The 12,802-nt window shown below is 53.5% G+C and overlaps 1 protein-coding gene, 1 non-coding gene and 1 pseudogene across 6 annotated transcripts in view; all 3 read left to right on the top strand.

The window, feature by feature from the left end:
* Positions 1-12,802, top strand: part of ARHGEF10L (Rho guanine nucleotide exchange factor 10 like) — a 127,573-nt gene that overhangs the window by 25,065 nt on the left and 89,706 nt on the right. For all 5 annotated transcript variants that reach the window (XM_039842080.1, XM_039842078.1, XM_039842081.1 and 2 more), the window contains exons 2-4: positions 5,081-5,160; positions 10,982-11,164; positions 11,895-11,928. In XM_039842080.1, the coding sequence (XP_039698014.1) occupies positions 5,124-5,160; positions 10,982-11,164; positions 11,895-11,928 (254 nt within the window). In that variant the 5' untranslated portion in view covers positions 5,081-5,123. The remainder of the gene's footprint in view (positions 1-5,080; positions 5,161-10,981; positions 11,165-11,894; positions 11,929-12,802) is intronic.
* LOC120585906 (uncharacterized) lies at positions 2,682-2,799 on the top strand (annotated as a pseudogene).
* Positions 8,176-8,294, top strand: LOC120585901 (5S ribosomal RNA). Its single transcript, XR_005648571.1, has one exon. It is a non-coding gene; the product is annotated as a 5S ribosomal RNA (ribosomal RNA).

The raw sequence follows: 12,802 nt of genomic DNA, 5'->3' as shown, positions 1-12,802 counted from the left end.
CGTTACCCCCATGAGAGGCAGGCCAAGGGTCTTGCCCTGGCTGTCCCCTCACAGGCCAGTGACACCTTGCTCAGTAAGTGCATGGCCCCGGGAACATCCCTCAGTCTCTCAGCTTCCTTTCCCTCATCTGTTATGGGAGTTGAATTAGACGAAAACTGGAAAACATTCAGCATTAAGGCCCGTGCACGGCAGTGGTCCGGAGTTGTCAGCTATTAACATTTCAAAGACAATCATTTCGTGATCTCAGGGGCGATGAGGGTCACGAAGTCAGGGCACCTGCCCTATTGGACGGTCAGCTGGGACTCAGTTGAGCCGTCTGCGGAATGGGACGACGCCGATGGTCCTCTGGGAAGGCAACTAACATTTACTAAGACCCAACCAGCCTTGTCAGATGTCATGTCATTTACATTTGCAACCAAGTGACCCATGAGGACGAGTGGCACAGACAGAGGGGATAGCTTCCTGAGATCTCGCTGCTGGAGAGCAGCAGACTCAGCTTCTGAAGCTGGGTCTCTGGGACCGCAGCCTGGCCGCTTTCTGTGTGTCTCATCTCTCCCTTCCTGTGCTTGGAGTCTGGTCGTATTCCTCTCGCTGTAGTTCTTCTGGTGTTTCCTCAGATAAGCTGGTGACCCTTCCTCTAGTGAGGCCACCCGCATTGGATGTGCCAGCATCTGCTGCTTCCCTAGCTTCTGGGACTGAGTTGTCGCCTGTCCGGACCCTTACCTACCCGCTCGTCCCCGACCGGGATTTCTCTCTCCAGAGGCCAGCCTTCCCTGTCCTCAAACTCCTGGCCTGAAGGCCTTACTGGGAGGAAGAAGATTGGGGTGAGTCAGTTGAGTGGGGGGTGGGAGATGGCTCAAGATGGGGTAAGTCTCATAGGCTTCCGAGGAGCCGTTTCCTCCTGGGCCTCTGGGTGATGGACCTTGAACTCTAGAGGGAAGAGGAACCAATAAGCACTTTAGTTGAATTGGACCCGGGAAGACACCTGCCCAGGTGAGCGGGGCTGCCGAGGGTGGAGGAAGGTGCTAATCGTGGCTGCTCGTGGGTGGTCCTGGTCACTGAGCTTGACCTGCTGGGGCACACCCTGCAGCCCGGAGCTGGGGGCTTCCTCCCTGGCTCCTGCGCATCTCACTCTGTCTGAATGTGGCTGGAAAACACAGCCCCCTGCTCACCGTGTAGCGAGAAAGAGCACCGTTCAGAGGGTCCGCCTGCCCGGCCAGTCTTGGCCATCATTTTTAAAGAGGTGAACCCCCAAGAGAAGAAACTCTCCGCTTCCACCGAGCATAGCACTGTGACTATCACAATAATAGCAATGGCCACGGTGTACGGAGAGCTTACAGGTCGCGTGGGACCTGTGTGCGGCAGGTACTAGCGAGAAAGGTGTTAACTACTTCCGGCCAGTGCGGACTGGGATTTTAACTCAGATCTAGCAGCAGACCCCGTCCTCGTAACCAGTGCGGTGGTGTCTCTGCCTCTCTAGTGCACCGTGCCATGGGCGAGTCCCTCCCGCCTTTGGACTCTGTGCACACCTGTAAAGAGAGAGCAGCACCAGCTCGTAGCTGCTTTCCGGTTCTGACCTGCTGTGATGTTTTTGTGGCAGTCCTCTTCTTAAAAATGAGAATGCTTATTTTCATTTTTCCCTTATTATAACGCTCACTGCAGAATATCTGGGAAATTTGGAAAAATAGAAAGTAAACGGAAAGTCTGTAACCCTACCAGCGAGCACAGCACTGTGCCTATCTTAGCGAGTTCCCTTTCTGCCCTTTTCCTCTGTGCACTTTGAAAACCGAGTTGGCATCTCTCTGTCTGCTGGGCCCCTTTGAGTTTTCGGCCGGCTGCCTCTTTTGCTAGAGATAGTCATGGCTAGAAGGTTCTGGATCGCTTTTCAGAGAGAGAGTCCTTTCAGGGGCATCATCAGACATTTCTTTTGGCTCGGGCTCCCACCTTGAAAGCTTCCAGAACGCGAATAGCTCAAGAGAGACGTTAAAAAGAAAGAAAAAAAAGAAATAGCCTCCTGTTCACTCAGCACTTTCACACCCCTGATCTGACTCCTTCCGTGTAGCAGGCCTGTGAGATCTCTGAGCAGGTGCTGTCATGTGCACTTTACAGAGATGAAGCCCCAGGTACTGAGAGGCTGAGGAGAAGCCTGAGGTCATGCGGAGAGGACAAGGCAGAGCCCAGCCTGCAGGTGGATTCGGCTGCCCCAGGCTGCCGCCCCTGGCTGCTGCCCATTCGATGATCCCACATCCCCACAGCTGGAAGCCCTAGTCTCTCTGGGTCCCTCTGTAAGCCACGCCCAGTGTCTGTCATACTCTTGGGATATGGAATACAGACACAAAGCCTCATTTTCTGTCTCTCATTTTGGTGCCGACAGATTTAAGGACAGGCATCTTCGTGCTGTCCGAGCCTACGTGGGGCTTTGTGGTTGACCTCAGGTGTGCTGCTGGGAGCCCCAGGGGGCAGGTAGTAGGACCCCTGTTTTACAGATGAGGACATTGAGGCTCAGCTCATCTGCCATTGGGGCTGAGACTCCAGTCTAGGTCCCTGACCCCCCAAGGTGGAGCTGTGGTCATCACAGCCTGTGCCCCAAATATTAATGAAGGCCATAGATCAGTGTATCCCAGGGACCCTTCCAAGAGCTTTACATGTTTTTGCTGTTAGTTGCCTTAATAACCCTGCAAGTCTATAGCCATGCCACCCTGAACAAGCCCGATCCCATCTGATCTCGGAAGCTAAGCAGGGTCGGGCCTGTTTAATATTGGATGAGAGACCACCTAGGAAGACCAAGTGCTGTAGGCATAAAAAATAAAAAAATAAGGGATTGTGAGTTGACAAGGTCCTTGCAATCTGTGAGGTCAACCAACAGTTGCCTCGCCTAAAAAAAAAATAACCCTGCGAGATTGGTACTTTAATCTCTATTTTGCAGGTAAGTAAACTGAAGCCCAGAGTTAAGTGACTCATCCTAAGTGTCTTAACTACTGCGTGGTGGGAACCAGGTGGTATCAGGTAGCCTGAACTCTTTTGTAACTGTCGTGCCTTAAGGGTCTCTAGGGATGGAAGCGGGCTGCTCTGAGCCATCCCTACTCTCTTGCCCACCACCTTGTGAGACTAAGGACATGCGTGTGCACAGTTGGAGGCCCCAGGCCTGTGGGCGTGCCTGGGGCTTGTGGGTCTGTGCCCTTGCCCGGGGACCTCCTCCTCGGGAGGAGGGACCCGCAGGAGGACTGCTGTGCAGCTGCTGTTTGGTCTTTCAGTGTGCAAAGGGATTTGCAGACATGTCAGTTTGTTTTCCTAAACTCTTTGCTGAAGATAAAATTTTCATTCTGGGAGTTTTCCACATGGGGCTAAAAGACACAGTCCACTCAGTGGAGAGCAATTGGCATTCAATCAAAATTGACCAGATCTGTTTCTAGGAATGTGCCCTCGGGTTCACGGATGCTTTCGCTCAAGGCCGTGTGTATGAAGGATGTTAGTTTCTGCATTGTTTATGATACCAAAAGCCTAGAAATAACCTCAGTGTTCATTAGTAGGGATTGTGGTACATTGGTTGGTTATGGTACGTTAAAAAAGTACTCCGCAGCCATTAAAGAAAATGAGACTGATTTCTCTGTACTATTCTGAAATGATGTTCGAGATCCTTAAGCTGAAAACGTGGTTGCAGCACAGCAGGTGGGGTGTGCTTCCTCCTGTACAAAATGAGTCGATCTGTCCAGGTATGCATGTGGGTACACATGTGGGGTAGTTCTGGAGGATTCGCAGGGAACGAGAACAGTGGCCACTTCCGGGGGATTAGAGAGACTGGGGTGGGAGGGAGACTTGTTTTCATTGTACATCCTTTGCATTGTTTGGGTTTTGAGAGGCACTAGAGCATGGCGGTTACTTAAGGAACACGGACTCTGGGGCCATGGCCTTGGTTCAAACCCTGGCTCTGCCACTTACCAGCTGTGCCGTCTTGGGCAAGTTACTTAACCACTCTGGGCCACATGTTCTTATTCATAATTTGGATTCATATATGTTAACATTATTTGTAAAGCGCTTGGAATGATGTCTGAGATAGAGTAGGCACTACGTGAATGTTTGCTGTCATGAATTGCCGTTTACATATATTCCGTTTTTATTTAGGAAGTCAAGTCATAGAAGTGCAGGCTTTAGGAGTAGAAGGGAAAGCAGGTACACAGGGACCTTGTGTCGGGGCCGATCAGACTGGAGGGCTGGGCCCTTTCCTTCGGGATGCTTCCCTCCTCCGCAGGGAGGTCTGGGAGGGCAACCCCTAGCTCAGAATTGGGGTGCCAGAAGGGATGGGGGAGAACTCTTTCTCTCAGTGCTCAGCAGGAGACATCTGGCAAAGTTGGCTCCAGGGCCCAGGGGGGCCCACCAGAGGTGCTGGCCTCTTTGACGTGTGAGTCCCCATGGTGAGGCCAGCAGAAACTGTGCTCCCCAACCCCAGCATTTGGGATTCTGCCCCTATCTTGTGCCATCTGCTCCTCTTTAGCCTTTTACTTCCCTTGTACCCGTATGCCATAGTCGGGTGGCCCCTTGCCAGCTGGCCAACCCCAGGGTGCAGAACAGGGAGAGACAGAGTGAATGGCCTTCAACAGGGCTGTGGGCAGGAGCTGGTAAGAGTGGCTGGACTCTTGGTTACTGGGCAGCCAGAGAGGGAAGTGTCTGGCTACGTCCATGATGGTCCAGGCGTGTTCCAACTTCTGGAACTCGGGGGCAGAGTGAGATCCTGGTCTTGGGCTGCAGCTTCACTTGTAAGTCAGAGGGGTCAAGGGGGTAGTCTAGCTGGACCCACCAGGCTCACAAAGCCCTTGGCAGTGGGCAAGAGGAAGGTCTGTGGTGGCAGGGGACTTCTGGGAAGACGGGGATACGGTTCTGAAGCTGCTGGTTTTTCTTGGTTAATGATTTATGATGGGGGCTGGGCCCTTTCTGGGCTGTCTTGTGCTTCTGGAACTGCCAGGAAAGAAATGTGAGAGCTGACAGGCTTGAGGGCACAGGTCGTGAGCCGGTGACCCCTCTCTGTCGCCAAAACTTTGGCTTCGAACACTATCTAATTAGATTTCTGGCCTTCTTTTCACAGGCGAGTGGCTGAGACAGTGCTGATCTGAGCTGGACCTTCTCTGATGGCTTCTTCCAACCCTCCTCCACAAGCCGCCATAGGTACCGTACCCCGGCCTTCCTGTTTGTCCCTCCTTTGAACAAAGCTGTGGGGCTGACAGAGGGCCACTGGCTTGGGGGCAGGTTGACCCCAGGTGGTTAGCTGGGAGCTCTTGGGCAAATGACTTCATCCCTTTGGCCCAGTTTCCTTGTCTGCAACAGGGAAATAATAATTTCCTGCTCACTGAATGGGCTGCAGACAAGGGTTGATTTTTCACCTGTGTCCCTAAGATGCCCTGAGCCCATCTGGGGGCAGAAGTGTGCTCGGGGATGAAACCCTCGGGGACCCGAGGGCTGAGGGTGAGGGGCTGGGTTGTCCATCTCTACCTGCAAAGGTGCTAAGGTCATCCATCTAGCAGGGGTAGGGCCGCTAGAGTCAGAAAAAAAAAGAAAAACACATACTAAAAAAATTTTTCGTGAATTGTTTGAAATTCAATTCAACGTCCTGTATTTTATCTGGCAACCCGAGCAGTGGGGCCTCGGACACTGCAGGTGGAGGCCAGGCCCCACCCTGGAGGGGATGGACGTGAGCTGTTTCTCCTGCCAGGCCTGGCTTCCTGTCCTCTTGCCCTCTTTGGGGGAGGCAGATAGCAGAGTGGTAATGAGCGAGGGCTTTTTGGTCAGCCTGACCCAGCCACTGCCGCTGGTGTGACTAGGTGTCTCAATGGCTCCATTTCATCACCCATAAACATGAGGATAATTATGACACCCTCTGCCATGTTGTTGCAAGGTTTAAACACAGGTAAGACTCTGGCCCGTGGTAATCGCTTATTTGGGAGCTGTTATCACTGAGGGCTGTTGGCAGGGTGGCTCCCTGTGCTGGCGTGCTCCATGTGCTCTGTCCTGAGCCAAGTTACCCAATGGGTGTGGGCCAGCACAGTGGGCCCGCCTTCTCCATGGCTTCCTGGGTCCCCGCCTCCTGGACTAACTGGGATTGACTCTCCTGAGAATGAGGCGTGTCTGGGAACATCTAGATGTGTGTGGCCAGCTCTAGCCAGCCATGTCACCTGTCCAGATGGGTAAGAGGGGCTCGGTTCAGCTCTCAATTATCCAGAGGTGGGCCTTCTGATTTTTCCTTCTGATGAGGAGTGAGGTCTGATGGCCTGGGTCTTTGGAGCCTGGGAGTAGCCCTGGGAACAAGGGCATCTCCTGGTTCATGACTGCGACTTTGGGTCCCAGGATGTCCCCGCTCTGGCTCCTGCTGCCATGGGCACCCTGTACCTTTTCTCCTACCCACCGAGGGGACCAGACAGGGAAAGTGAGAATAAAATCATTTTATGATTAAATCCATTCATTTCCATTCAAGAAGCATTTCATGGCCATTTATTGTTCTAGCTGTATATGATATTGCTGGCTAGTGTCATCTGGTTGAGCCATCAGGCTCTTTGCCACTTTCTGATTCTTTGAGAGCTTCCCATCATCTTACCAAATAAAATTCAGATGCCGTAAACACCTCTTCAGCCATCTTACAGCCCCTTCATCCTTATTCACATCTTCAGCTCAGCTGGGTCCCTTGCTGTTTGTTCTCTGTCCCTGCCGTGGCCTCAGCCGGCAGCACCTCTCTCTACCTGATCCCGTCAGACCTTCACTCACCCCTCAGGGCCCTGCGCAGGGCGGCCTCGTGCCCGAGGCCTGGCGAGCATGAGTCCCCTCCTGCCTTCAAGAGGTGGCTCAGTCTCTGGGGTTTTATGTTTTCCTCTCGCCGTATCTGCCTGCTTCTCCCCTCAGTGTGCTCCTTGATATTGAGGGGTCATGTCTTACTCCTCTTTGAACCTCCCAGCGTAGGGTCTGCTGGGAACTGGATATGGACATGACTGTGTTGATCGATGGGCTAACTGAAGCCATTTGTACTCCTAAAAGGAAAAGGCGCAGAAGTGACCCAAGTCCCTGGATATGGCCTGCGCCTGGCCTGGGAGCGGGGACGGCCTTCCCATCTCACCCAGGGGCAGGGGCTAGGCTACAACTCAGGGCAGTCGTCGTCATCATCATCATCATCATCATCATCATCATCATCATCATAATGATGATACAATGACTGATAATAAGGACAACCATTATAAAAATAGCTGCTATTTAGTGAGCACATACCTGACACAGGTGCTTTATGTGTGTTAGTTCATTTCATCCTCTCAATAACTCTGCAAGGTAGTTACTATTACTGGCCGCATTTTGTGGAGCAAGAGACTGCAGCTTGGAGTTTGGGGTAAAACAACTTGATACTCATATAGCCAGGGTACGGAAAAGCTGGAGTCTGAACGAGGTATCTGGCTGTGAAGCTGTAGTCACTACATGATACCTGCCAGGTGTAAAAAAAAAATCGCCTGCTCAGCAGGTTCCAGTGGGCAGGGACCAAGGTCACTGAGGCCCCCTTGGTCAAGGTGGGCCTGTATCTGATAGCCCGGAAGTTGTGGGCAGGGACTTTGTGGTCATTCGTTTCGCATTTTTTAAACTTTTAAAACCACAACCCATAGACACGACAGCAGGAGTGTGCGCGCGTGTGTGTGAATTCAGCAAATACTTATTTTGTGCCTACCGTGTGCTGGGCACTGTACCAGATGCTGAGGATACAACCATGAGCTAAACAGATAAGAATACCTATCCTCACGAAGGTGTGTTCTCGTAGAGGAGACAGATAGTAAAATGAGTGAAACATAGAACATGTCACGTGCTCCTAAGGGCCATAGAGAAAAGTAAAGCAGGCAAGGTGATGAGGGAGCCCTAGTGTCTCTGTGGGCAGTTTTGGTCAGGGCAGCCTCACTGGGAGATGATGTATAGCAGGGATCCCCAATTTCCAGGCTGCGGACCGGTACTGGTCCGTAGCCTAGTAGGAACCAGGCTGCACAGCAGGAGGTGAGCGGCAAGCGAGGGAGCGAAGTTTCGTCTGTATTTGCAGCCGCTCCCCAGCGCCAGCATCACCGCCTCAGCTCCACCTCAGATCGTCAGGCGTTAAGATTCTCAAGGAGCACTGGTCCCTGGTGCCAAAAAAGTTGGGGACCACTGATATATAGTAAAAATCTGGTCTACGGCCACACCACCCTGAACAAGCCCGATCCCGTCTGATCTCGGAAGCTAAGCAGGGTCGGGCCTGGTTAGTACTTGGATGGGAGACCACCTAGGAAGACCAGGTGCTGTAGGCTTAAAAGAAAAAAAAAAGACCCGAAGGAGATGAGAGCAGGAGAAGACAGCCAGGGGACGAACATTCTGGACCCGGGACTGAAAGGGCAAAGGTCCTGAGGCAGCAGCATGTGTGGCACATTCGTGGTGCAGCAAGGAGACCGGTGTGGCTGGAGCGGGGTGAGCAAGAAGACGCAGCAGAAGGTTCTGCACACCCTGTAGGAAACTAGAACAGACGTGTAAACAGCCATGTCAGATGTATACCGAATGTGACTTTATTCATGTTCTGTTTAAAAACATTCCCAATAAGCAGTTCATAAACAAAACAGAATGCTGCCTGGGAATCCTCTAATTGATTTCATGACCCACCAGTGGGTTTGAGAACTGTCACTTAAAGCCACTAACCCAGCTTCCCCCTCAGCCCCTGCGTTTCATTTGTTAATGCAGCATCATGGGGCCAGGTGTCCAAGGTTTCGGGCGACTTCCGGGAGACAGCAGGGTTCAGCTGCGGCTCCTCACTTATTAGCCGTATGACTGTGGGTGCATTACTTTAGCTCTCGAAATCTCTGTGGCCTTGTTGTATGAAATAGGGGGTGATTGTGAGGCTTAAACACGGAGCTCATGAGCCACATTTCAGGCTCTCAATGAGTGTTTCTTCACACCTGGGGAAGGAGCGTGTGCCACAGGCACAGCACTGTCCAGAGGAGTTGACCCCGGTCGACGCTGGCCCGTGGGCTCCCCAAAGCTCCCACAGGGAGGGGCTGGGCCCCCACTTTAATGGCCTTCATCTGGCCATGATCCTGCAGAGGAAGCTGGGGAGGAAGGGAGAGCTCTGGGTTTCTGCTGCGGCCAAGCAGCTGGGAAGGGGCTTCTCGAATGTGATATATTCACACCTCAAGTGTTCTGCTCTGGAAGCCCCCGGGTCACTGTGGGAGATTGGATTTTTCTGATCGGAGAGACTGCTGGAATCAGAGCTGTTTATCTGTCCATCTGCTGGTCCATCCCCCATTCTCTGCTCCATCCACCTTCCTACCTGTTCACGTATCATCCATGTTGTGGCGCGTGCTGGGGCTGGGTCCACACATGGACCAGCCAGTCCCGCCCTCAAGGATCTCAGGCTGGGAAGGGCAGTTATCACGACAGGTAATATTATGTAACACAAATACCAGGTACTATGCCAAGCGCTCCATCTATCCAGCAGTTCTCAAGTAGGGGCATCTGGCAATATCTAGAGACATTTTTGGTTGTCACAGCTGGAGGGTACTACTGGCTCATGGTGGGTTAGAAGTCAGGAATGCTGCTACACGTCCTGCAGTGTCCCCCGCTTCAGAGACGCTGTAGCTTAATGTCAACAGTGGAGAGGCTGAGAAATCCTGACCTACATCTCCGTTCATGTGCACATCGGCCTCATGGGGTAGGTGCTGTTTTGTTGTCCAATTTAGAGGAGGAAACCAGGTTTCAGAGAGGCGAAGTCACTGGCTCAGAACCATGCAGCTGGAAGGTGGCCCAGGCGGGACCGGCTGAGCCTGAAGCTCATGCTTTCGGTCGTGTGGCATGAGTTGCTGCAGGACTGCTTGGGGCGGTCCAAGATGCTGTCAGCCTTGTGGACTTTGAAAACCAGACCACACTGCCCTTTAGTTTGGGAGCTGGTTTGCACAAGGTGGGAGGGGCTTGGCGAACGCTTGAGGTTCTGTCCCGCCTCATATTCTAGAAGAGAAGTCTTCTAAGGAAGCAGACGGGGGACCTCAGCTGGGTGAAGGGGTGGAGATGTGAAGGTTCGTTATGAGCTTCAGGATAGAGAATCTGTCCCTTTAATTGCTTATGAAAGTTGCTGGGCTCCTACTCAGGGCCAGGCTAGAACCTATCCCCTTAAAGAGACCATTAAAAGGGACTGCTTTTAGGGACCCAAGATTGGTAGGGAGTACAAATGGGCATAAAACACATACTTACACGTTCTACAGGAAAGGATGAAGAAAACAGGGGGCTGAGACAGAGAAGGGGGGCAGGACATCCATTAGTTAAGGCAATGGCCAGAGGCCAGGAAGGATCCTTTCTGCTTGAGTTGAGCTTTGACAGGTGACAGGAGGACATGCCCAGGAAGGGGGTCTTCCAGGAGGGAGGAGCAGGGTGTGAGGCTGTGCTGGGAGCACACCCCTTGAGCCCTGCCCCAGCCAGCTTTCGCCCTGGCACCTGAGAGCTATTACCTTCAGGCTCCAGACTCTTCCAGACAGCTGTATTTTATGCCGCTGTGCATGCCAAGTGAAGTGCAGCATGCAGAATGAGCCTGCCTGTGCTCCTTTGCCCACATGCAAAATGCATAGCCACATATGCACACACAGAAATACACATACACGTACTCATACGCACATGTGCAGATGCATTTAAAAAGCCCTCCTTGCTTACAAAATAGGAAAATAGAAAACAAGAGTGTGAGAGACACACATTCAAGTACAGATACACACAAACTTACCATGAAAGCGTGCTCCCTCCTCTCTGTCCACTGCCCATCTGCTTAGAGCCTTCGCCCAACCAAAGGACTTCTCAGGGGCACAGGAGGGCCGTCTGGCCCGGGCATGGGTTTCATCTAGGGTCTGGGAACTGCCCTTGTTCTCTCACTCAGACCTGCAGAGCTGCTCTCCCCCTTCCAGCCATCTCTCCCTTGGCCAAACCCTGAGACCGTGGAGCCCAGCTAACTCCTCCTCCCTTTCAGGAGATCCACTGGTTCCTGGAGGAGGCCCCTCCCCAGAGGCGGAGGAAGACCCCGGAGAGGCCTTTGAGTTCGATGACAGTGATGATGACGAGGATACCAGCACTGGCCTGGGTGTCCCAGGCGTTGCTGCAGAGAAGGATGCAGACACACTGCTGACTCAGGGGGACTTCGCCCCTGTCACTGGTAAGGTGTTCTAGGAGCCTCGGGTCCTCCCACTTTCAGGCCTCTGGGAGAGGCTGGAAGCTCCAGGCTCCCAGTGATGCCTCGTGGTCCCCAGAAAGCAGGAGGGGAAAAGTCATTGGGAAGAAGCTGCATTCCACCACCTCCCCAGGGAGCCAGGATTCCGAGCATTCCTGCAGCATCTGGTGTGCCCTGGCATATAGTAAATGGAAGTGGTTGACCCCTTCCCTGCAGCTTCTCCCTGGGAATCACACCAGCCACAGGCACAGCCTCCCAGAGGTTCCCCCAACTCGTCAGGATCGGGGAGCTGGTGGCCCTGGGGGTGGGAAGGCCCTGATAAGGTTGGTGTTAAATGACAGCTTCTGAGCTCTTGATTCTGTCATCTGGGAGAGACTGGGGACTGGACTAGCAGGAACTTCCTGCAGGCCTGGGGACAAGGGACTCCTTGAAGAGCCGGGGGTGGGGCCGCAGGCCCAGAGGAGGCAGGGCTGCTGGTTCTGGACTGGGGATTGGGGTGGCCTGGTGGTGGTGGGGTGGTGCAGGCCCAGGTGGGTAGGGGAGCTTGATGACTGGTGAAGTGGCTGGGGGAAGGGAGACAGGCACAGCAGGCACCCAGGCTGACCAGGCCTTGTCTCCCGCACCCTGGGGAGATTGGGAAAGGGGGCGGGGATGGGCTGAGTCCATCGGGCCAGCCTCCAGCCTGACGGGCTCTCCCTGGACTCTTCTCCTGCAGACTCGGACCCAGTGGCTGCACCGCCCCAGACACAGTAAGTGAGCCTCCTTCCTTTTTTTTTTGGTGACTGGAAAAAGAGAAGCAGGGCAGGAGGTGTGGGAAAGGGTGGAGCTGTAGCCAAGAGGGCTCAGGAGAGGTCTTCGGCTAAGGAGGAACACATTTCAAGGTCCCTGGGCCTGAGGGAAGAGGTCGGTCCCTGAAACTCATGTTACTTCTTCTGTTTTGTCTACAAGCCTGTGAATTGCAGAGGGCAACCTGGCTCCAAACGCTTGCTGTGCCCCTCGCTAGCTGTGTGGCTTGAAGGAGTCACATAAACTCTCCAGATGTCAGTCTGTTCCTATGCAAGATGGAAACAGTAAAGTCCCTACACCACTGGGTCGCGGCTGAGAGTTAACCCGCCGTCTGGCACTCAGTGGCCTGCCTGGCCCGTGGTCCGATCTGGCGTCCTTGCCATTGCCATTCGTTTTGCCAGCATCGTTCCCACCCCCTTTCCTGTGACTTGTCAGGGGCTCTGCTCTTATCTGCCTGGGAGCCTGTCTGAGACAGGGCCCCTAATGGTTGAAAGCCTGGATGCTGGGGTGACCGCCTGCCTCTGACTCCAGCCCCAGCACTGGCCATGGGTCCTTGTGTTAGTCGTAGCCTGCTGGGCTCTGGTTTTCTCACCTGTACAATGGACTGCTGCTTCCTCCTCGGGAGTCGGAGGGGGCTGGTGTCACAGCAGCACCTGACCGAGGCGGCTCTTTCACCACTGTTTCCTCTGTGGTCTTTGACAAATGAGCTCTGGGTTGTGTTGTGCATTTGTGGGTGGGGGTTGTGAAAGCTGAGGCCTCTTGGAGCCTTACTCACTGCTGCTCACGGCCCGACTTTGGGGACCCTGGATGCTGAGAGAGTCCTTTTCTAAGGGAAGT

Source organism: Pteropus medius, unplaced genomic scaffold (genome assembly GCF_902729225.1).
Source record: "Pteropus medius unplaced genomic scaffold, Ma_sr-lr_union100, whole genome shotgun sequence".
NCBI lineage: Eukaryota > Metazoa > Chordata > Mammalia > Chiroptera > Pteropodidae > Pteropus > Pteropus medius.
The sequence above is the reverse complement of the archived record's forward strand: the minus strand, read 5'-3'. Positions and strand labels throughout refer to the sequence as shown.